The sequence below is a fragment of the Anabrus simplex genome, chromosome 4 (assembly GCF_040414725.1).
Source record: "Anabrus simplex isolate iqAnaSimp1 chromosome 4, ASM4041472v1, whole genome shotgun sequence".
Lineage (NCBI taxonomy): Eukaryota > Metazoa > Arthropoda > Insecta > Orthoptera > Tettigoniidae > Anabrus > Anabrus simplex.
The window spans coordinates 212,034,584-212,060,592 of NC_090268.1; the positions used below are offsets into that span (position 1 = coordinate 212,034,584).

Consider the following 26,009-nt stretch of genomic DNA (forward strand, 5'->3'; position numbering starts at 1 on the left):
ACGAAATATGTCGTTCTGTTATACGTAGTAGAGTCACTGGCCGTCCACTGTCACTTCGGTGCACTATAGCGGAGAGTTTCCACACAGGATGTTGCCGTGAGAATTATTCTTCGCTAGTCCATAGTCGTACAGTGTACCGACAACTACGGCTTCTGCTGTAAAGTGTAGTTGAATGTCAGCGGCGGAACTAGAGAATGTCGTAGTTTGAGCAACGGGAAAATTTCAAGTTCTGCCAAAAATTAGGCATATTCGCTAGCAAAACGTTTGAGATGATCATTTCGAAATCGCCAGGATCGCGAAAAGACGTCAAAAAGTTATGTGATCCTTGAACTGTTCGCGCCAGTCCACGAACATAATATTTACTGTAGTACGTACATAGGTAGGACATGAGTAGCCTATACGCCGTGTTACCTACACTGTAGGCGCCAGTCCATGAACTTATTGACTGTACCACATGAGTGTACGCCGTGTAACCTGCACTGTAGGCGCTACTCCACGAAATTATTGACTGTAGTAGTATGAAATAATGTTAACTAAGTGGAAATTCAAAAGAAAGCACTTTCCACTTTAACAAAAACAATATATATCTTGCAAACGAAAATTGTATTCAATATATTAAATACATTAAAAATGGCTGCATGCTTCTTCAGATAATATTTTACGTACGTACTGAAAACAATTACTCTTGTCTCGCTAGCCGCTGAACGTAACGCACCCTGCCGGCCGGAAGCAATAACTCACTGAATGATCGGCTACTCTCCTGATCCATTCCGCGTTCTATCTTAATAGAACAGTTTCCCAATATTGTACTCATATAGTAAGAGGTAACAAGGTATCAATGAAACGGAAGAAAACCCAATCAGGTTTGCGGGCTTCTTGAAGCGAGCTGCTCAATTGCAGGTGATTCTAATGCTAGTAACTAAACTGACTCGAAGCAAATCTGAATTAAACGTTTAGATTTGTTGACAGATTAGACCAAAACAATTATCATCACCTTATTTTTTCTCTCACAAAAATACTCATATCAAATGCTTAAAGTTGCAAAGTCCTCTAGGTCCTGCATGCGTGAAACAGGAAAGATAGAGACCACAAAAACTTTTATCATAAATTATTATTAATTGTATAAGCATACCGTTAAAATTTTATGTATGTTGCCCTTAATTTTTCTGAGCCATTGAGTACCTTTGAAAATTAATTGCTGTGTTACTTTAAACGTTTCTGGAGTCAATTTTTTGTTTACTCCCCTGATATTTTGCAGATCCTGTAGATTCACCGTCCAAGTCACTTTATAATTTGCATTTGGCTTGTAGGTGAAATTATATTTATTATTATTACCAAATTGACAGAAACTGCGAGTTGGCGCGCGGCTGTGAGCTTGCAACCGGGAGATAGTAGGTTCGAATCCCACTATCGGCAGCCCTGAAGATGGTTTTCCGTGGTTTCCCATTTTCACACCAGGCAAATGCTGGGGCTGTACCTTAATTAAGGCCACGGCCGCTTCCTTCCAACTCCTAGGCCTTTCCTATCCCATCGTCGCCATAAGACCTATCTGTGTCGGTGCGACGTAAAGCCCCTAGCAACTGTCTGCTATATTTCCACCTTTCACACAATATATCAAGAATAATATGATAAAGAAGCAGCTAAAAATGTCTATGTAATGTGCCTCATATAATATTGCACTAACGCATTGGTTTATCTTCCAGGAGATCTTTTCACAGGATTAATTATAATCAACATGCAAGCTAACCTATAATTACACGAGATTGAAGAGATTGAAATAAATATTACGATAATAAGTCATCAAATCCACCACAGTACGGAATTCGACGTGACCTCACGTAGCTGTAAGTCACCAGCGCGCAGCCCGTTACAAAGCATCCCCCAAGATACTTAAAAATGACACAAAGTGACAAAACGCTTCTTGCAGAAGCAAAAATGCCAGAGAAGGTGAAGGTTATGTAATTGTACTTACACTTAAAACATTATTTATTTATTTATTTATTTATTTATTTATTTATTTATTTATTTATTTATTTATTTATTTATTTACCTGGTTCCCACGAAGGAATCGTCCCACTTCAGCAATACCTCTCCAAAGGTAACGTTGAAGACCTCCAGTAGAGTCACCTGTCAACAAACGATATAATCCGCAAGAATAGTAGTTCTTGGAAAAAGCACTCAGTGCAAATTATTGTGTGATGATGATGATGATGATGATGATGATGATTGTTGTTTAAATGGGCCTAACATCTAGGTTATCGGTCCCCCAATGGTACGAAATGTAATGACAATTAAAATTCATCCACTGACCAGAATTCAAAACATGATGCTAAAAAATGAATGAATTAATTAATGAATATGAACTTACAATAAACAGCGGATCCAACATTCAATCCAAAATCCATCTACTGACTAGAATTTAAAAAAACGACGATGAACAATGATTATGACCTTAAAACAATCAGTGGATCCGACCCGCAATGTCCCACCTTCCCATAAAATAACTTGACACAATAACATAAACTGAACAATAGACTGCTTCCAAAATCCAAAATCCAGATCACCGGCCCCTAATAACGATAATAATCACAGGTAAAGTAGAACCATATTGTTCCCCATGTAGCTGTACTAATCACAAGTAACGTAGACTCACAGTGTTCCTCACGTAGTGGTACTAATCACAGGTAATGTTGTTGTTGTTGTTGTTGTTGTTGTTGTTGTTGTTGCTATTGGCTTTACGTCGCACAGACACAGATAGGTCTTATGGCGACGATGGGACAGGGAAGCACTAGGAGTGGGAAGGAAGCGGCCGTGGCCTTAATTAAGGTACAGCCCCAGCATTTGCCTGGTGTGAAAATGGGAAACCACGGAAAACCATTTTCAGGGCTGCCGACAGTGGGGTTCGAACCTACTATCTCCCGAATACTGGATACTGGCGCACTTAAGCGACTGCAGCTATCGAGCTTGGTCACAGGTAATGCACTACTCACAAGTAATGGAGATCTATGGTTTTCCTCACATAACATGGCACCACTCATAGGCAACGTAGATCCATGCAGTCGCTTATAAACTGGTACTAAACGTAGGCAACGCTCAGACCCATGGTGTTCCTCACATAATGGTACTAATCCCAGTTAACGCAGGTCCATTGTGTTCTTCATACGGTGGTACTAATCACAGGCTTCTCCCAAACCTGTGGTGTTTCCCACATAACAGTTCTAATCACGGGCAACGTAAACGCACGGTGTTCCGCATACAGTGGTACCAATCGCGGGTGCTATAAAACCCAAAGCGAGAATGTAACGTTACTACGGAACTTAATAAGTTTAGGAACTATTTGGAAAGTGTGTCGTATCATTCATTAAGTTACGAGGAAATGCAGCTGGTGTGCATTTGAACGCTACCTGTTGGCGTGACTATTAACTAAACTTCTATTTCAACGGGGAGTTCTACGAACAGACTGAAGGGGCCGCGATGGGGTCGCCACTCTCTCCAATAATAGCAAACATGTATATGGAACACTTCGAACAGAAAGCCTTAGCTACATCTGCCCTGAAACCGAAATGTTTTCTCCGTTTTGTAGACGACACTTTTGTAATCTGGCCTCACGGGAGCAATAACCTACAGCTATTTCTCGACCATCTCAACTCCATACACGTAAATATTCAGTTCACCATGGAAATAGAAGTAGACGGAAAACTACCGTTCCTGGATGTGCTAGTAATACGTAACCCCAATGGGACGCTGAGTCGCGCAGTATACAGGAAACCCACTCACACAGACAGGTACCTACACGCCTCGTCTCATCATCACCCATCACAAAAGCAGGCTGTCCTAACATCACTAGTAAACAGGGCCATAGCGATATCTGACGCAGAGCACCTCGAGGAAGAAAAAGAACACCTCACGGAAACCCTTAGGAAAAATGGCTACTCGCTCAATAACATCCGACGAGTCCTTAAAAAAACAGAAGAGAAGAAAGAAAAGACCGCCGCAGGAGAAAACAACGGGAAAGAAGAACTGACCCGCCAGAAAACAGCGATACTGCCATACATTAAAAACACTACAGACAGGATCGGCAAGATACTGGACAAATACAACATAAAAACTATCTATAAACCTCACCGTAAGCTAGCCCGTTATCTACCACCAGTAAAAGACACAATAGAATTGCAGGCCCCTGGAGTGTATCACATTGAATGTAGCTGCGGAGCTTGTTATGTAGGTGAGACAAAACGTCTGATCTCCACCCGCCTAAAAGAACATATCCGTCACACCAAGAACCAAAACACAGATATTTCAGCAGTAGCCAAGCATTCCTACGAAACTAGGCACGGAATATCATTTGACAAGACCAAGATCCTAGCAGCTATCCCTTGGAATCTGGAAAGAAAAATCCGCGAGGCTATCGAAATCAAGAAACATCCGAATAACATAAATTTAGAAGAAGGATACAAAATCAGTAATTCTTGGATGCCCATCATTCATAGTTTAAGACATACAGACCACAACATAAACACACGGGCCGCAACCCCATTACATAACAGCGCGGGCAAGCCCCCACTACCTGGCTGTGACATAAACTTTCCAGAAGCCTCGCGAGACAGCCAGGGCTTACGCCAGCCAGATAGGCTAGGATATAAAAGGCCAAGATCAAGGCCACTCTAGTAGTGTAACTCTGCCTGGGAGACTGATTACCTCGGATCGAGTAGGGGTATTTCAGTCGCCTTGACAATGAATACTGCAATGTATTCGAAACGTCGGCAAACTGTACGTGATATGCGTACAAGTACAACACGGTTCAACCCGGAAAATAAATTAAATAAACCTTCATCCAGTTGGTGGCGCATCTGGTGGCCGCTATTCATAACTGCGACAATGCGGCAAATAATCTGATACAAATAAGAGACTAGTGATATTTGTAGTCTTGAGTAAAATGGAGTCGAGTCGACATCAGACGGATTTTCGTGTTCCCCGCGAAAAATGAAGATCAGAGATTTGGATTATGACCCTGACTAAGAATCGTAATTGGGTTCAGTCTTGAAAAACCCATTTCATCAGCGCTAGGCGTCGAAATATTTTACTTCAGTTTTATTTAACTTTGGGCAAATTGCTTTTTCTTATGCCCTTGTAGTCAGTAAGTGTTAATTCCGGAACTTTAAACTTAATGATCCAATATTTTTATTGGCATATTTCAAATAAACTTTTTATGCATAGCAATTTCTTGTGTCGATTATATCAATTGTATTACACTTCGAGTTCATAATTGTTCCATTGGGAACCCTTATTAACCGTTAGGACCAATTTTTTCTTCTGTTAACATCATTGCTAGTATAATTTTGAAGCTATGTTATAATTCTAATTCTTGGTTAAAGTTTCTTCAAGTCTATCGAAGTTTATTATATGTAATGTTACGCCTAATAATATATATATTCACATTCATTTCTACTACTGTAAACGAAACCTCAAAATTATTAGCTGTCTTAAAGCTAGGCCTACTTTACAGAACGTTATATTATGTCTTGTGTATTGTTCAGAATTGTTGTCTGACACTGGCGTTTATTTTGATGATGATGATGATGCTTGTTGTTTAGAGGGGCCTAACATATAGGTCATCGGACCCTAATGGTACGAAATGAGAAGAAATGAAATGACAAATTAAAAACCAAAAATCCTCTACTGACCACAATTTAAAACGTGAGGACGAAGAATGAATGGATGGACGGATGGATGGATATAAATTTAAAACGATCAGTCGAACCGACCCACAGTGCCTCACATGTACAGAAGCTGGCGTAAAACAACAGTATTACTGACCAAGGGACTGCTTCTATAGATCGATGATGCTTGTAGTCGAAAGGAGTCCAAAATCCAAGTCATCGGCCCCTCATAATGGTACTTATCGCTAGAAAAGTAGAATCATGGTATTTGTCATGTTGCGGTACTAATCAAGAGTAGCGTAGACTCGCGGTATTCCACACATTATGGTACTACTCACAGGTAAGGAAATTCGCACATATACTAGACCTACAGACCTACTGTGTTTCGCACATTGCGGCGCCACTGACAGGTAACGCAAACCTATGATGTTCATCACCTAAGTGTACTAACCACAGAGACTCGTACTATCCCGTGGTGTTCCTCATATAGCGGGTACTAATTACAGGCAAGCCAGAACCATGGGTTCCGTCATCCCATGGTGTCGCTCATATAGTGCTACTAATCACAGGCACTGTAAAAGCCGTCGCGCTCTCGTTTGCTAATGATTACAAACCTATTTGGTACCCAACATAGTGGTACTACACGCAAGGAAAAGCGACCCATGGTGTTCCCCGCGTGGTGGTACTAATCACAAGTAGTTTCATGGTACTAATATAATAATACCTTGGTCGCCCCCTTTACTCGCCTCTTACGACTGGCAGGAGGTGCCGTGGGTGTATTCTTCGTCTGCGTCTCCCACCCACAGGGGGTAGTGTGTTTGGTCCGCGAGAGGTATTTTATTTCCCTCAAGTCCGCCGGCAAGCCGGTTAGGACCCCCCTATCCGCCACCTGGCACGTGCCACGTGGGAGTATCACCTCTCCCCCTGCTACGCCAGCGTAGTAGGTCCGTGGATTTTGATGATGAATTGTTATTTCGCCCTAACTCTTGTTTTTTAATAAAAAGAAGTATGACTGATGTTACTGATAGTGAAGGATCATTACCTGATGACTATAACATATAATCTTCATACTTGTCACTTCGTGGTTGACCGGGCGAGACATCAGGCAAATGCTGGGGCCGCTTCCTTCCCACTCCTAGGCCTTCCCTATCCCATCGTCGCCATAAGACCTAACTGTGTCGGTGCGACGTTAAGCATATAGCAACTTCGTGGTTGATCTAAATCGGATCTATGTGAGGCTAGCTCATCTATTTATTAATTGTCATCTCCATACATAAACCTTTAAAGTTACACTTACACTCTATTAGGCATACAACAGAAAAAGAAGTCTCTATAAAACGCTCACGCGGGAAAAAAAAGGATATACTGTGAGGAAGAAGGTAAAAGAATAGTAGAAGAGGCAAAGAAAGACCCATATCTCGCTCTACGTCCCAGGAAATAAACACAGACACACTATATAAACATGGAAGAATGGATGACACACTTTAGCAATATACTCAACAAGGAAGGAATAACAAACATCCCAGAAAATTATCAAAGTACCAATACACTAGTGCCAACAGAATGGACTCCGCTGACAACAAATGAAGTCCAAAACATCATCTCAAGCACAGCGAAAAACAAAGCTGCAGGACCAGACAACATATACAGTGAGTACGTAAAAGACACTGCTCATCTCCAACTGCCTACATGGACAAACTTATTCAATAAATGCATTCAGACGGCCTCAATACCGGAGAGATGGAGACATTCAACTATTAAAGTACTCTATAAAGGAAATGGTGATCCATATGACACAAACACATACAGAGGCATCGCTCTGGAGAACATACCGTTCAAGATATTCACAAAAACAATCGTGGCGAGAGTCAGAGAAGAAATAGATGAGCATCTACCAGAAAATCAATTCGGATTCAGGAAAGGAAGATCAGCTACTAACGCCATAAAATTACTACTCAATAACATATGGGAAGCACTTGAAAAAAGATAAAAATTCTACGTAGTGTTTATAGACTTCACAAAAGCATTCGAACTCATAAATCGGGAACTTCTGACCCAGAAGCTGGAAGAAGTCCTTAACAGTAACAATGTGTGGACTAAAACCATAAAAACGATACTACAATGGAACAAAATAAGAATTTCTGACAATGTATCACTTTCAGAACCGATACTTCAAACGAACGGGGTATTACAGGGTGACCCAATTAGCCCGTTACTTTTCATCCTGGCAGCAGAAGAAATAATGAGAATAACCCATAAGGAAGACGTAGTACCGTACGCCTACGCCGATGATATAGTGATCGGATCAAGAGACATCACAAAACTACAAAACGCGATAAATGATACGGAGGAATGGAGCTACAAACATAAGTTTGAAATTAATACATCAAAAACTAATATTATGGTATTTAGGCAAGGAGGAAAGATCCCAGCAATGGCAGAAATCTTCATAAAGAGGCAGAAAGTAGCCATAGTAAATGACTTCAAGTACCTTGGCATTACTCTACAAACAAGTGCCAAATGCTTTACAAAGCATGTAACAGAGAAAGCAACACAGGCGGTACGGGCGATGCACGAAATCAACTACATCAGAACACTCAGCCTAGAGACGGCGATGGCACTATTTAGATCAAAAATCATGCCCATACTAACATATGGGATATAAATCATATGGCCGTATACCTCACAGAAAAGAACCTATCTCTAGAAAGAATAAAAGCTCTATACATAAAAAGAGCGATCGAAGTATCCAAGACAACAAGATCAAGACTCGTCTACCTCCTAGCGCGAGAATCCTTCCTCATTGAAGAATTCAGAACACACCTGATCCTACCCAACCCCAGGGCATCAGAAAATCTCCTAGCAACACTCAACAAAAAAAGAGAAGACATTCCTTCAGAATTCTTTGGAACTGGGGCCATGATAGACCGGACATGGACAACATCCAGCTTCGAGATGAGGCAATGTTCACAAGCCTGGCAGTACATGGTTTCCACCATCTAATTTATACCAACACCTCATACCATGAACCGACAGAGACATGTAAGTGCAAACTATGTGGATACGTGTGTGAAAGTTACCACGTAGAACTCTGCATCAAAAGAACAAGAAGAATTAAAAAATATGCAATCCAAGGCGCAAGCGCGCGAGTACAGTGTATATAAATGTATTACTTTTCTCTCTTTCTGTATAGCTATTTGGCTGCAATAAATATATTACTATTAAAATTGAGATGTTTTTCCTTGATCTTAGTTTTACTGATATTATCAAGCAGTTATAATTTTGGGGTTCCAAAATTTGAGGTCTAATCCCTTTAGCAATAATCAGTTTTCTTGAATATATATTAAATAATTAATCATTTGGTTGTAAGAACTTAGTATATCTAAGCTGAATAATTGAAGTAACTCATTTAAACGATATTATCTCAAAATTCTCACCTAATTTTACAATGCAAATATTCTCATTTTACTTTGTAAATGCTGCCTGTTATTTATGAGAATATTTATTAAATCTATTTTATTTTAATTTGTGTTCCTCATATCACAAAACATTGGTAACAGATCTGAGACATTGATTGAAAACTTGTTCCTGGCCTTTTGATTTTATTCATTATATGGGTGGGTTCGTGCCGTTTTCACATGTGATTATCGTCACTGGTAAGTAATAGTATTTTGTGACAATCCCACGCCGATGATACTAATCACAGACCCATGGTACTAATCGCATGTAAAGTCGACCCATGGTGTTCCTGGCGTGATGGTACTAATTACAGGTAATCTCATGGTTCCAAATCCGCCATTCCTTAGTCGCCGCTTTTAGTCACCTCTTACGACAGGCAGAGGATACCGTGGAAGTATTCTTCATCTGCGTCCCCCACAGACATGGGATTGATAGGTTGGAATGCCAACAAATTTGGTTATTGATGATGATGATGATGATGATGATGATGATGCTTGTTGTTTATAGGGGCCTAACATCTAGGTCATCGGCCCCTATGGTACGAAATGAGACGAAATGCTATTACAATATAAAAATAATAAAAAAATCATCCACTGACTAGAATTCAAAACGTGATGATGTGGAATGAACTGATGAATATGAATTTAAAACAATCAGTGGATAAGACGCGCAATACCTCATATTCCCAGAAACAATATTACTGACCAAGGGACGGCTTCCAAAAGCCAAATCCTGAATCGATGATGCTTGTCTAAATGGGCCAATATCTATGTCAACGATCCCGCATAATGGCACTTATCGCTAGTAAAGGAGAACCATGGTATTTCTCAAGCTGCGGTACTAATCAAAGGCAGCGTAAACCCACGGTGTTCCAAACATTATAGTAGTACTCACAAGTATTAACGCAGACCTATGGTGTTTCTCACACAATGGCGCCACTCACAGCCAACGCAAACCGATGAGGTTCCTCACCTAGGTGTGCTAATCACGGGCACCGGTATACCCGTGGTGTTCCTCACATAGTGGGCACCAATCAAGGCAACGCAGACCCACGGTGTCGCTCATATAGTGGTACAACTCACAGGCTACGCCCAGACCCGTGGTATTGCTCACATGGGTACGACTCACGGGTACTGGAAACCCACAGTCCACACCCACTGCTGCTACGAATCATAAACCTGTTTCGTATCTAATATTGTGGGACTACTCGCAAGTAAAGGCGACCCATGGTGTTCCCCGCGTAATGGTACTAATCAAAAGTAGTTTCATGGTTCTAATTCAATCATCCCTTAGTCGCCCCTTATAGTCGCCTCTCACGACAGGCAGGGGATACCGTGGGTGTATTATTCGTCTGCGTCCCCCACCCACAGGGGGTACAAAGAGAGAAAAAATAAGAAAGAACGGATCCGTCACTTCGAAAAATGAAGTAACGGACGAAGAAAGCCAAGGGCCACGAAGGGCGTGAAAATGAAATACTCCCTAGGCCTAGAATGCTCTAATACCATCGGGATCGGAAAAGAACAAGAATTGACCAAGGGAGGTCGGACATGATATACGAAAGTGAGGAGCCTGGCACAAGTAAGTGGCGCAATGCCAGGACTCATCTAAGGCCCCGTGGTCGCCAATCCACACTCCCAAGTTGAAAGCCCCTTGGGCCCCTTTTAGTCGCCTCTTACGACAGGTAGGGGATTCCACGGGTGTATTCTAGATGTGCGTCCCCCACCCGCAGGGGGTAGTGTGTTCGGTCCGCGAGAGGTATTTTATTTCCCTCAAGTCCGCCGGCAAGCAGGTTAGGACCCCCCTATCCGCCACCTGGGACGCGCCACGTGGGAGTATCACCTCTCCCCCTGCTACGCCAGCGTAGTAGGTTCGTGGAATTTTGTTATTATTGTGCAACAAGAGTAACATACATTCTAAAAGTTCTAATGGGCCGTGCCCCTAAGGTTTACGCAAAGAATCATAACATAACCGTTGTGTATGGTATCCGCTTCAGTATGTTTTATTCTAACCTATTACTGCCTATAAATCTGGAGTCTATGTATAACAGCCAGCGCTTCGGCACTGTGACTGCCAAAGGAAAAGAGGACAATTTCATTTGACGAAATTAATTTCATGACCAAAATACGCAAACCCTAGCACTCTATGACATCATGCTTTCTTAAAATACAAAGTGATCAGGTAAGTTTTACTCCTGCACTCGGTGTTTTCCCTATGGGCGAGCTCCGGACTCATTCGCCGCGCTCGAGGAGTAGATGACGTGGCATGTAATCACACGTTTTGTTTTCTGACCCCGGCGTTTGATTTGTGTACGCAAATCGCCACTTGCTGACCTTGTAAACATGCCCGATGTCGCAAACGTATTTCAGCTGTTCCGAAGTCCGTGTGGTTCGTAATTTTCTTAATACTCTAATCTATGTGTACAAAATCAAAAGAAAGTTAGTTTGTTCGTTATACAAATCTACACAACTCCATTCATCAGTACCACAATTTGCATCAAGGCTTATGAGGCACTCGGACGGGACGTACAGATGATGATGATGATGCTTGTTGTTTTAAGGGGCCTAACATCGAAGGTCATCGGCCCCTAATGGAATGTGATAAACGACATGAGAGATGATGTTAAAATTTTAAAAACATATCCACTGACTAGAGTTTAAAAAATGATGGAGAAAAATGAGGGTGAGATTAAAACAGTCAGTGGATCCAATACGCAATGCCTTATGTTCAATTAAAATAAGAGAAAGGACAGGAAATTGAAGGAATAAGGCATTGCCCAGTAATACAGATATTAACACATAATTTACGTTAGACGTTCAAATAACACATTAAAATGCGCAACACAAAATAAAATGAAGTCAATGAAATAAAAGCGCAACTGACATAAACAACACTAGGACAAAGGACAACATCACACACGATAAAACAGACCGCTATCCCTCATAAAGCGGATGACGAGGTCTGCTGACTGCTCGTCATCGCGCAAGATAAGGGAGATAGTACTCGGAAGGTTAATACTACGGCGCAGATCGACCAGGTCCACGCACTCCGTAAGGATATGTACCACGGTAAGATGGTCGCCGCAGGTACACACCGGAGGGGGTTCTCCTTTCAGTAGATGGGAGTGCGTCAAGATACCGTGGCCGATCCGAAGGCGACATAATACCACGGCTTCCCTCCGCGAAGCCCGCAGGGAAGTCCTCCATACCTTCGTTGTTCCTTTTATCGCTCTCAGCTTATTGGGAAGTGGGATGGCCTGCCACTCCATCTCCCAATGAGACATAACCAGATGTCTCAGCTGAGAGCGAATATCACTTGCTGGAACCTTGAAAGGCAACGGGGGCAGTGTAACTGCCTCCTTGGCAGCCTGATCTGCTAACTCGTTTCCCTCTATGCCCATGTGGCTGGGGAGCCACACAAACGTAATTCTGGTGCCGGCATCCGAACACCCGGCCAGCAGGTCTTGGATCCGCTGCACCAGAGGGTGTCGAGGGAAACAGGTATCAATAGACTGAAGCGAACTCAAGGAGTCAGTACACACAAGAAAGTGTCGGCGCTCATTGTCTAATGCGTACCGCAGAGCCTCACAGATAGCATAGAGCTCTGCCGTGTACACACTACAGGTATCCGGGAGAGCAAAAAGAAACCGATCATTGTCGACAACGAACGCACAGCCCACCTTCGTATCTGTCCGTGAACCATCCGTGTAAACGACGACTGAACCTGGATAGCGGCCAAGAACGGACAGGTAGATCCTCCGATAAATCGAAGGGTCCGTGTCTCCTTTCGGGCCAGTGTGCAAGTCCAGGATGATTTCAGGTCGTCGCACAACCCACGGAGGTACCCCACTTGGTTGTCTGACAAGGCAAGGAATCGAAGGTACGTCAAACAATTCATAACTGCTATCCAAGCGTATCCCAACCGGCCGCGTCGCACGTGGATGAGCAACGTACAACAAGCGGTTGCCATTGTTGAACACGCAGGGATAGCTCGGATGAAGTGGCATCTGTCGCAAATTTGCAGCATATGTAAGTAGTAGTTGCTGGCGCCTCAGGTGTAGAGGCAGCACACCAGACTCAGCGAGCAGGCTAGCGATGGGGCTAGTACGAAAAGCTCCCGTCGCCAACCTAACCCCGCTGTGGTGGATACTGTTCAGCTTCGCAAGAACGCTTGGTCTTGCGGAGCCATATGCTGCACTGCCGTAGTCTAACCGGGATAAAATGTGTGCCCGATAGAATCGCAGGAGCACAACGCGGTCAGCCCCCCAATTAGTGCTGCTAAGAAACTTCAAGAGGTTAAGCCTCTTGGTGCATTGCACTTTTAGCTCCCGCACGTGTGGCTCCCACGATAATTTACTGTCAAAAAGGAGCCCAAGAAATCGGTAGGTGTCAACAACTGGAAGAACGACATTTCCTAGATAAAGCTCAGGATGAGGGTGAAGAGTACGTTGACGACAAAAGTGGACAACGGAGGTCTTTGCGGCAGAAAACCGAAAGCCATGTTCTAAGGTCCACTTCTCCACCCTCCTAATAGCTTGCTGTAACTGTCGCTCTGCGACTGCCATACTGCACGAGCTATAGTGCAGAGCAAAATCATCCACATATAGGGACGGTATTACGGCTGGACCAGCAGCAGCGACAATACCGTTTATGGCAATCGCGAACAGAGTGACACTAAGAACCGATCCCTGTGGGACTCCGTTTTCTTGAACGTGGTATTGCGAATATGTCCTCCCTACTCGGACACGGAATAGACGGAGGGACAAAAAATTCGCAATAAATACCGGCAAGTTACCTCGGAATCTCCATTGATGCAGGACTGAAAGGATGCCATATCGCCAGGTGGTGTCGTAGGCCTTCTCCAAGTCAAAGAAGACAGCTACCAAGTGCTGTTTGCGGAGAAACGCATCCTGGATAGAGCTCTCCAGGCGTACCAAGTGGTCTGTACTGGATCGAGCGGCTCGAAATCCACATTGGTACTCGGACAAAAGTCCTTGTTTCTCCAGACACCACACGAGTCTGCGATTTACCATCCTCTCAAATAGCTTACACAGGCAATTTGTAAGACAAATCGGTCTGTAACTTCCTGCATACTTAGGATCTTTGTCAGGCTTGAGGACAGGGATGACTATGCCCTCTCGCCACTGAGACGGAAAATCACCCTCTGTCCAGATTCGGTTGAACACACGAAGGAGATATAGTAAACTATCATCACTAAGGTGTTTCAACATCTGGTTATGGATGTTGTCCGGTCCAGGAGACGTGTCCTTGCAAAGCGCTAAGGCGCTGCGGAGTTCCCACTCCGTAAAGGGCACGTTGTAGTCCTCTGAATCATGGGTGGCAAAACTAAGGTGATGACGTTCTGCCTCACGCTTCAGAGGGAGGAAATCAGGATTGTAATTTCCGGAGCCAGAGACATCCGCGAAATGACTAGCGAGATGATTAGCAATCGCGAGGGGATCAGTGGCGACACTGCCTGCAATGGAAATTCCCGGTACAGCAGATGATCCTTGAATACCCGAAATTCGTCGAAGTTTCGTCCACACTTGAGATGATGGAGTATGTGACGTCATGGACGACACATATCTCTCCCATGAAGCCTTCTTACTTTGTCGAATAAGAACTCGCGCCTTAGCGCGGAGTTTCTTAAATGTTACCAAGTTGGCCACAGTAGGCTGTCGACGGTAACGTTTATGAGCGCGACGGCGTTCTTTGATGGCTGCTGCTATTTCATCGTTCCACCAAGGAACGAGTTTTCGGCGAGGAGCCCCCGAGAAAAACGGAATGGACTCCTCAGCAGCAGCAAGAATAACTTGGGTGACGTAAGTTATTTCCTCGCCGACGGTCCGCCTGACATCATCGTGAAAGACAGCTAGTGATGTGTACTTTGGCCAATCAGCATGTTTAAGAATCCATCGAGGGGGAGCCTCGACGGGTTTATGTTTCAACAAAATAAGAATAATGGGAAAATGGTCACTGTCACAGAGATCATCGTGTGCATTCCACCGAAACAGTGGAACCAACGTTCGGCTGCATAGACTTACGTCTATGCGAGAGTATGTGCCGTAACGTACACTAAAGTGAGTTGGTTCCCCTGTGTTCAAAATACATAAATCCAGATCTGTTATAAGTGTTTCCAACTCTCTTCCTCGGGGACAAGGCGTCTCAGAGCCCCATATGGGGTGATGGGCGTTAAAATCGCCCAATAAGAGGAAGGGTGGTGGAAGCTGATCTATAAGATCAGCGACATCATTGATGTTCAGATGCTGGCCGGGTGGAAGATAAACATTACACACTGTTGCTATGACAGGCAGCGAGACGCGAACAGCTACAGCCTCTAGAGGGGTTCGTAATGGAACCTCTTCGCTGTAGCTATCAGAACGTACAAAAATGCCAACGCCTCCGGAAGCCCGGTGAGCATAGTATCGTTCTGTCGAGTATAGTTTGAAATGCCTCAAGACCGTATGATGACCAGGTCTGAAATTGGTCTCCTGAAGACAGACTATACTCGCTGCGTACTCACTAATAAGCTGACGTAACTCAGCAAGATGCCTGTCATAACCATTACAATTCCACTGTAACAGTGCCATAGTGTGGACTATAAAAGGATTGTTAGGTTATGAGCGAAAAAATGCTCGTAAGCCTAAACACTATCTAGTTCTACATCCGTAGATGTAGAGGACAGTGCGACATCCATTCCGTCATCGAAAGATGGCAGGGGTGTCGCCCAGAACTTCGACGCTTTTCGGGCGCGAGGGGGTCCCCTACGAGGAGAGCGCGCCGGTTTTGGAGCAGGAGTGCCTCCTGGCGCAGACTCATATCCCCCAGATGGGGGGCATGACTTCTCCTTCGCAGGGGAAGTCCGAGAGCGCTCAGGACGGGCGCTCTTCTTCCCCTTCTTTTTTTCGAGTTTAGACGGGCTGGGAGATGGTTTCCCAGCCCTGGTCGACGATGCCGCCTCCGCCGGCTGGGGCACGACTTTCGTCGACCTCCTAGGGGGGGGAGACTTAGTCTTCCCCCCTTGCTGTGCCGGCTGGGAACTGCCAGCCGGCACAGACTTCTGGTTGGTCGAAGGTGGGGTGGTCCCCCCCTTCGAGCTTTGACTATTCGCGACGTTGCTGGGAGCAGCAACAGTCGCCTTGGGCGCAGCGGTCTGGACAGGTGTCTTGGTCGTAAATGACGAACCTGGAAGACTCTGAGCTATCAAGCTATAGTCGAGTGTACGGGCAGGTGTATTCATAGAATGAAACTTACGGCGCGCTTCCTGGTAGGAAAGACCATCCAGGGTCTTGATCTCCTGGATCTTCTTCTCACTCAGGTATGTCGGACAATTCCGATCCCGAGGAGAATGAAAACCGGAGCAGTTAGTGCACTTGTATGGAGTTGTGCACTCCTCCGCGCCGTGAGCTACCCGTCCACATGTACCACATACAGCCTGATTCGAACAGCGAGATACCATATGTCCGAATCGCTGGCATTGATAGCATCGCATAGGAGGCGGGATGTACGGCCTCACATCGCAACGATAAGTTGTTACCTTGACTTTCTCTGGTAACACTGACAACTTGAAAGAGACAATGAAGGCACCAGTGGCAACGTCTTCACCGTTGACCTTGCGCGTAATGCGCCGGACGTGTGTCACGCCACGGTTCTTCATGTCTTCCATCAACTCGTCGTCAGTGTTCAAAATAAGGTCGCGGTGAAAGATGACTCCGCGAACCAGGTTCAAGGACTTATGCTCCTCCACTTTGACGGGGATTTCGCCAAAGTGCTCGCACTTAAGCAACTGATCAGCTTGCAGTGCTGTACGAGTCTTCAGAAGCAAACTACCGTTGCGCATTTTCTTAAGTTCCTCCAGTTCGCCATAGACGCCTTCGATGTGTCTACTAAACAGGATCGACTTCACCAGCTTAAAATCCTGCCCATCGGTTCTGGTAGCGACCAGAAACCTAGGGAAGCTGGATCCCATTCCTTCACGCTGCGCATGTTCCCAGGGAGTTGAACCTCTCAGGGAAGCAAAAGTTAAAGACTTAGGTGGGCGACCACCTTGTGAGAGCCGACTTCGTTTGGAAGCCATGCCCGATAGCATCCTCCCCGAATGCCACCCACTCCGATCAGGGGTCTCTGTAGCCGAACCAAGCAGCCAAGGCAATACCCACCTGGTCGTAGCAGGTATTGCCCGGGGTCCGATGTTGAACGATGCCTAATACGGGATGACCGAGGCAATGAGCACTAGGACTCCCTTCCTCCGGTCACCCGCAATAGCATGTACCCCATAGCGTGTACAGAGCACTAACAATAGAAAAAATAAATAAAAATAATTAATAATAATATGTCCTTCTGGCATTCGGCTGTGCGGGGACCTGCGTTGTCAGGCGGATACCACTGCCCGGGTACATGATACTCCCACCCGCTGCGTCCTGGGTGGTTGCTGGCACGGGCTTTCGAGCGTAGTCGCACACATAGGAGCTCCATCGCCGGGCAGCACGCACATCAAATTTTGAATGGTCTACATCTGACCCTCGGAAAAATAATAAAAAATAAAGAGGGGACCATGGCCACATGACCCTTTAAGTCGCCTTCTACGACAGGCAGGGATTACCTATGGATGTATTCAGCCTCTCCCATCCACAGGAGGTCCATCACATTATTCCAAACCGCAATCCATGTCCACGCCAAGGTCGCCCCTTTTTGTCGCCTCTTACGACAGGCAGGGGATACCGCGGGTGTATTCTACATGTGCGTCCCCCACCCGCAGGGGGTAGTGTGTTTGGTCCGCGAGAGGTATTTTATTTCCCTCAAGTCCGCCGGCAAACCGGTTAGGACCCCCCTATCCGCCACCTGGGACGCGCCACGTGGGAGTATCACCTCTCCCCCTACTACGCCACCGTAGTAGGTTCGTGGGGGGCGTACAGGGAGTTATATCGTCAAAGATTTAATAAAATTGTCATAATGTGAGATATACGGGTAGAAGGTTTTATGTGTTGACGCCATTTCTGATACCAAAACCCTAAACGGATGGACTGGACAAACGAATAGCATGGAACTTCAAATACCAAGGAATATATATGACGCAATCTAGTGATTTGACCTCAGTTCCATAAATGAGCATGAAATTATTACTTATTGGTGTCGAACTGTACTTCTTCTTCTTCTTCTTCTTCTTCTTCTTCTTCTTCTTCTTTTATGACCACATAGGATCACTTTAGTCAGTCCGTCGTTCAGGTCTCTTTGAAGGGATTGTTCGGGCTTTGCGGTCCTCCCAGTACTTCTTCAGACGCGCCGATTTCGTGCCCTTTCCCCAGTTGAAAATATGCGTGTTGTCGGTTTGTTTTGAGTAAGGGTAAAGCGGAGGTTTGTATTCTTGAGTTTTGTATTCAATTTTATCTTATTTGTGGTGTCTTCTGTTGTAAGTCCTTTTTCCTTCAGATCCTCTCTTACTTCTCTGATCCATTTACATCCTGTTGTGGTATTTTTTGAGATTAGATTGTGTTGTACTAGTTGTTTCAGAAGTCTCAAATCCTGCATCCTCATGATATGTCCAAAGAATCCCAGTCTCCTCTTACGCACAGTATCTGTAATGGGTTCTAGCTCTTTGTACACGACTTAGTTAGGTATTAACCGCCACTGTCCATCTTTCTGGTATTTGTTGTTGATGCAGGTTCTTCCAATCCTCCTTTCAATGTTCTGAAGTCTGTCAGTCTTTGATTGTTTATTCAGGTAAAAAAGTGTTTCTGCTGCATATGTAGCTTCCGGTTTTATAACTGTGTTGTAGTGTTTTATTTTTGTATTTATTGATAGACATTTCTTTTTGTAGATATCCCATGTTAATTTTTGTGCTTTAGCTAATCTATTTGTTCTTGTTTGGATTGAGATTTTTTTCATTTAGGTTATGTGTTATTACTTCTCCGAGATATTTAAATTGAGTTACTATTTTGATTTTATTACCATTTATGGTAACTTCTTTTACTTGTGTTGGTTTTTGGGGCATAATTTCTATTTTTTCAAATGATATTTTGAGGCCAATTTTAATTGCAATGTTTTGAAGTTCTGATATCTGGGATTTTGCTTCTTTTATGGCCACTGCTATTAATACTAAATCGTCAGCGAAACCCAGGCAATTTGTTTTGATTTTTCGGCCAATCTTTATTTTTGGGGGACATTTCCTAAACCATTCCCTCATTACCATTTTTCTTTACTCTTTCATATAAAGTAGCAATTTATTGTGTGTATGACTACTGAGTCACTGCTTTCGGACATATTTCCTTAAGTCTGTTTATTCCAACCTATACAGTCGTAGATCGGATTCATACACTTGCTTCAGTAGTCTGTACCATAGTTTTTACATTCCTCTGCATGATATAACATTGCATCCTATTATCACGACAGTGCAATTGTATTATTTCATTAACTCGAAACTTGTCAACTACATCCACTTATTCATAAAGAGCACCTAAACTCGTGCACTTTCAGCGGAAGAGCGTGCCTTTAAGGACGATTCATATGTGTGAACTCACTCAACTCGTGAATTTCAAAGTAAATTTCAAGATAGAGTCCCAGGTGTAGACGTTCCAAGTCGGAAAACAGTCTATAATCCTTATAATGCATTTCAGAAAACTGGAAAAATCAGCCTACGAAACCAAAAGAGTGGGGTAGGAGTCTAACTAAAAAATATATATAAAATTGTTGCTCGTTAGGAAAATTCTCTTCTAGCAGGTCTTACCGGTCCAGGAGGAGTTGCGGCTCGCCGACACACGTGCAGCAGCACGACAGCAGGTAAGGGCAATGATAGTGGAACACGAAGTCTTCCACTGGACGGTACAGCAGTCAGCGGGACGAGGCGATAAGGGCCCTGTTATGGATTAATATGATATTAGACACAGGTAAAGAACATACAGAAGTGCCTGTATTGATGATGATGATGATGATGATGATGATGATGATGATGATGATGATGATGATGATGATGATTGTACCGGGCGATACACCTCCACGCCCCTCATTCAAATATTGCGCCAATTTAAACTCCTCTACAGGAAAAGTTTGGAACTTTGAAAAACTGAACTAATTCTACTATTTCTTAAAAGATGTCACTATGGTAAAGGGTGTAATTTTGAAATTTTCTAAACGGTGTCAATTGCGACGTGTTTTTGTTTGCTATCTAGCAAGAAGTATGGACATCCTCTTCTAGATGCCACCGCCTACGAATTAAAATTATGCACCCTAGTGCGAAGTGAAGGAACTGTCTTTTTTGAAGAAATTTGGTATTCATAAGTTGGTTCTTTGTTAAATTTCTTTCCTTCATTTTTTGGGTTGGCAGTATAACCCTTTTCTTTCCGCCAGTTTTGAATTGAACCAATCAGTAATTTCTGTAATTAATTTTCATCCAATCATTGCTTTTTTCCTCAGATTTCCATGTGTAATTCCTAGTCATCCAATAAAATTTTGTGGGCGGGTTTTAATCATTCAGGAAACGTCTCGAATGTTCCGCGAGGGTATAAAAACTGTTGATTTTCTTGTCTCCTGGCCACTTCATCGACAACTTGCTTTGTGTGTAATTATGTAGCAGGAGGCGGGAAGTGCCTCTTTCGTCGGGCAGCAGTTCATCACCAAGATAATGGCCGTTTAAGAACTTTATTTCTTGCTAGGTCAGCAGTTTAACCCTCGGGGCAGGTTCGAAACTTTTATCAGGTAACCTTCCTTTAAAATGTAAAAGACACTTGGTATAAATTCCTTCTCTTTAACTACAAATTGGGATAGGGAGTGCCTAACCCTCTCGAGCTCCCACTCATATTGTTTTGAGGTGACTACGTTTTCATAACCGTTTTCCTTCTCCTCGTAATGTAATAAAGTTTTCTTATCGGGTCACCTCCTTAGTATGGGATTAGCCCTTGCGTAAACGGCCTAGTGCCAAGTAGGTTTTAAAAGGTGTTTTAGGAGTGCAAGCATCGCCTCCATTCTATTTTGTATTATGGGCCAGTAACTTAACCTGTTGTGTTGTTTTCCTAATGTAAAGGCCCGGTAGGTTGGGTGTCAAGTACCCCTGTTTCTTGGTGTGCCTTGTGGGCAATTAAGAGTGAAAATTGTTGTGGCCTTTGAGAGGCTTGTCAAAATTGAGAGCGGGTCAGCTCTTTCTGTTTTTTTTTTTTGTTTGTTTGTTTGTTTTTGAAAGTGCCTTAGAGAGGCTTGAAACGCAAGATTGGGAGCTAATGCTCCATGTAATTAAGGGTGTTCTGCCCTTTTGATATTTTTTGTTGGGAGCTGACAGCTCAGTAATTATACTTGGGGCTTGAAGCCCAGATCTTGTAATTTCGTTGTACCTGATTTTGACTTGTTGCTGACTTGTTATTTGTTGAGTTTTGAAAGTCTACATGAAAATTGTTAAACCTTGTTGCCTGTTGAAAATATAACCTTTGTTAAAGTTTTAAATTAACTTTAATTCTGTAGTTGAGACCTATTCCAGCCCACACCTTCTTTCACCTGTGCTGTTCCACAGATACCTCGGAACAATGATGACGATGATGATGATGATGATGATGATGATGATGATGATGATGATGATTGTACCAGGGGTACACCTTCCCGGCTATTTAAATTGTGCGCGTTCTCCACCATGACCATCACTGATAGTGATTAAGAACTCTTAAGACTTTGTAAAACTTTCTTCTCGGATGGTTAGATGGCTCTGGCATCTATTTTCTACCGATCTCTGCTGGGCTAAGCGCTAGTTAATCTACGGAGAAATTTAATTTATTGTAGTTGGTAATTTTTTTACTTGCTTTCCTTACTGTCCCGAAGTTGTCAACTCTAATCCTGGTTCCTCCTCTAATGTAATTTGCCTATCACATGCCTGAAATGGGGTTTTCTAACCAGTCATAATTCACGTTAGTGAATGGAAATTTAGCCTATCAGCGCTCTGAATTCTAATATAGTCTATATCTTTCCCCTGGGGATCTATTTAAGCTGAGAACATTAGGGCAGTCTTTTCTGAAATTGCATCGGTGATTGTGCTCGCGACTTGACGGAGGTGAGAGTGGGCAATATGCATGAGACGGCCGGCTTGAAGAAGATCCAGAGCTAACAGGTAATGGTAGAATAAACCTAAACATGGATTGTACCAGCGGGTGTTCTGATGGGAAGATTTCAGCGCTTTCTTTAAAATATACGTCAGCTTTTTATTTTCGCTATAATGTAGGACCTTCTGCGCAGCCTTCGGGTTCAATTTATATTCCCTACTGGGGAAATTATTTAATGCAAGGGAGCTAAAATTGGAAATCAGTCTCGACCTTTAATGTTCCCATTTTTAGTCGCCCTTTTGGCACGGGATTAGTCTCGGTTTCATCGGGCCTTAAGCCCACTTAGCTTCTTGTCTTCCCCAGAATATTCTTTTAAGGAGTGCTGGTGTTTCGCCTCCTTGCCTCTTGTTAACGGCCTGTATTTTTGTAACCTTTCTTCTTTTCCTTCTTAAGGCCTAGTAGGATGGGTAATATGCCCCTCTATATGCATTATGGTTTTGTGGGTAACCATGTCTACATTTAGGTTCCTTTGTGGAACTTCAACTGTTTGTGAAGTTTTGTAAATGATAATCCCACCATGGGGCAAACTGTTTATGAATACAATGAAACTGGGTCACCAGATTAGTTACCAGTGTAATTGAAAAGGTAACAAGCGACATATATTTAGGCTAGCCTCTATGCAATAGGAGCTCAGACTCTATAATGTTGTACCTGTTAGGAGCAATTATACTCTTCAATATGTAGGTTACCGGGCGAGTTGGCCGTGTGCGTAGAGGCGCGCGGCTGTGAGCTTGCATCCGGGAGATAGTAGGTTCGAATCCCACTATCGGCAGCCCTGAAGATGGTTTTCCGTGGTTTCCCATTTTCACACCAGGCAAATGCTGGGGCTGTACCTCAATTAAGGCCACGGCCGCTTCCTTCCAACTCCTAGGCCTTTCCTATCCCATCGTCGCCATAAGACCTATCTGTGTCGGTGCGACGTAAACCCCTAGTAAAAAAAATAGCAATATGTAGGTTAATAAATGGGAGTTTCTTCCCATTAAACTTACCTGGTTATGGACTTCTCAGTCCGCTGTACTGTTCGAGCTGACGGGCTCTTTGTTAAATGTTACTACACTGGCGGAAAAAATATCCAACCATCATGAAATAAGGAGTGTATAATACGGAAATGTTGGCAATATATTTGTCGAGGTAATATATTTAATTGATTAAAGGTACAAGCCTACATGTTAATATCTGCGCGAAAAAAGCCATCGCAAATATGCAAATACTGGTTCATCAATAACCGGTGTAATCGCCTGACTGTTGAATGCAGGCATGCAAACGTGCATGCATTATGCCGTGTTACCTGCGTAACAATTTTTTCCCCCTTTGGAATTATTTTTGAACTAGCCTAAAGGCTGTGGAAAAACTGTGTCTTTAGAAGTGGTTCGCCGCTTCTTTATTTCTTCTTTTCAAACCTTACAACTGACTGTATGCACGTCCTATCGGTGCCTGACCGTATTCTCCTGCACTCTAGTGGCGTAGGTATGTACTACCTCGCGAGCTACGTTACCACTCAGGCGCTTGGCCTCTGCGCACATGTGATCGTTGGAGCACTGCGGAATCTTGGGAAATCGCGATTGCTGTTTGGTGACATGGAAGAGATGGACGTGTGTGGTTTCTCTCTCCCTAAGGAGATAATTTCACCGAAAATGTTCGAGCCTGGCTAAGTGATATATACGGGGCTTTTGCCCTGGGGATTTCTGCAAGTTTCTGGTTAATTTTTTTCCTCGTCTGGAATTTACATGTTATGTTTTATTTATGTAAGTAAGTCAACTTAGGCTACCGAAGCTGCCCTCACAACTTTCATCTGGAAGAAACTGTAAGTGTTGTTACAACTAAACCTTTACTGATTTTTGGTGAAAGACCTGAAAATTTTCCTATGTGCAGAAAGTGCGCGTGGTACCATGTAACTGGCGTCATCTAAAAAAAAACTAAGTCTTGCCTTGTGGAATTTTAAACTTTCGGCTTGTTAATTGGAAATTATACAATGTGTAATTATGTCTGTTAATTTGGGGCTTGCGTACCGTGTGAAAGTAATTTTTGGATTCTTCAATAATGTAATTGGGTAACCTAGGGTTTATTGATGACCTTTCTTGGCTTAAAGGTTTTGTGCTAAAAAGGTATTATTTAACCTGAATAATTTAACAAGCGAGTCGCTTCAGGGGTGTGGGTGTTACGTGTACATTGTGTCCCGGTTCCTTTCTTTCGTGTTTCTCGGGTTGATTTTATCTTAATTTAACTTAATTTAATTTATTTTTCTGGTTTCTGGGTTATTTTCTGCGTCTGTTTTCTTGGTCCTTTGTTGCTTTACGCCTATTGTTGTTTGCGGCCTGGGATTGGTCCGTTCCTTCCCTTGACCCATTGTTGGTCGTTGCCATGGGAATGCTAATGTTGTTGATGTTGGTTGTGATGATTGATGATTTGTATTTGATGTGCCGGTGATGTATTCTACCTTCTCCGCGGATTTCCTTGGTCCTTTTCATTTTTCTTTGTGATTTTTATTTTACCTTCTGGTCGTTTTCCCTGCCGGTGTTTCGGTGCTTATTATTATTATTATTTTGATTTCTTGAAAAGTGCACGTAATACCTACCCATCCTTGCAGGGGGTCGTTTGACACATCCTAAAAGGTGGTTTTCTGTTTAAAGGAGGTTAAAATGATGTTAAAAAAGAAAAACTTTGGTACTGTACTAAGAAAACTTTTGGTCGTAACAAAACTTGAGAGTTGAGGAGTGGTTTCACAAATCTGCATTATCTTAAAAAGTCCTTTAAGAACTAAATTATCATTACCTTAATAAACGGTCGACCGTAGGGTTTTGCTTTGAGTTTAAGTATTTTCCAATTTTTAATTTTATTATTTTCCAGCGAGGATATTACTTTCTTGTTTACCTCTTTATTATTTTGATTAAATATCTTTGTTCCCCAAGGTGTTGGTGTTTTCCTTTTAAAAGGGGTGTTAATTTGGGATGACCAGGTGTATTTTATCCGCTCCTTTGGGGGCCCTGTTTAATTCTCTAATGGTAAGTGCCTTTGTTTTTCCTTCATTGGTCTTTGTCTAGCACGTTTCCACCTATCTGAACCGTGCCTTTCGTACACGGTCAGACACTTGGTGCTGTCACTTGGGGTAGTTATGCTATTAATTGCTCTAAGTGCTACAGTTCGTGGTAGCAGCTCTGTGGTTAATTTGTTTGGGTGTTGTGGGATTAATGTAGGGTTGTTGTATCCTCACTTTTGTAATCTGGTCTGTTCCCCCCAACAGACTTTACAGTTCGTGGCAGCAGAGCTTTAGTTAATTGATTTGTGTGCCTCTTACTTGGATCTACCTGTAGGTCTGTTGCATCCTCATTAAATTTATTTTGGCACTGTGTACTATATGCTTTATCTCCCTTTCATTAAGCTTTTCTATTTTGTTGGTGCCTACCACCTGAGTTTTTTTTGCATTGTCCCTTTAAAAAACCTGGTCATTGGGGAACTTTAATTTATTTGAGGTTTCAAAGAGTGTAAAAAACTGAAACTTGTAAAGTATCTTACTGTGAAAGGAACGCTTTTATTTGGATTAATTATTTTTGATTTATTGTTTCATGTACATCAACTATGGCGAGGGCTGTGCTGTTCCCTTTCCAACTCAGGAAGTCAGAGCTAGTTTATGAGCTCACTATCAGGGGTATCAATCCTGCTAACACTGTTGCCGAGTGCGCTGCTTTGCTGACATCGCATGTCCAGGTTCCTATTAATCTTGACTCTGTAAAGATGTGCTGCAACTTTGGTGAGTCCTTAAATTTAATTACTGACTCCCTTACTGAAATTGAGGTTGTCAGACAAGAATTTATTGAAAC

General features: G+C 43.2%; 1 protein-coding gene across 6 annotated transcripts in view; it reads right to left on the minus strand.

Moving 5' to 3' along the window:
- Positions 1–26,009, minus strand: part of Idua (alpha-L-iduronidase) — a 276,679-nt gene that overhangs the window by 13,936 nt on the left and 236,734 nt on the right. For all 6 annotated transcript variants that reach the window (XM_067145339.2, XM_067145341.2, XM_067145338.2 and 3 more), the window contains 2 exons: positions 19,839–19,967; positions 2,051–2,127 (listed from right to left, as the gene is read on the minus strand). In XM_067145339.2, the coding sequence (XP_067001440.2) occupies positions 2,051–2,127; positions 19,839–19,967 (206 nt within the window). The remainder of the gene's footprint in view (positions 1–2,050; positions 2,128–19,838; positions 19,968–26,009) is intronic.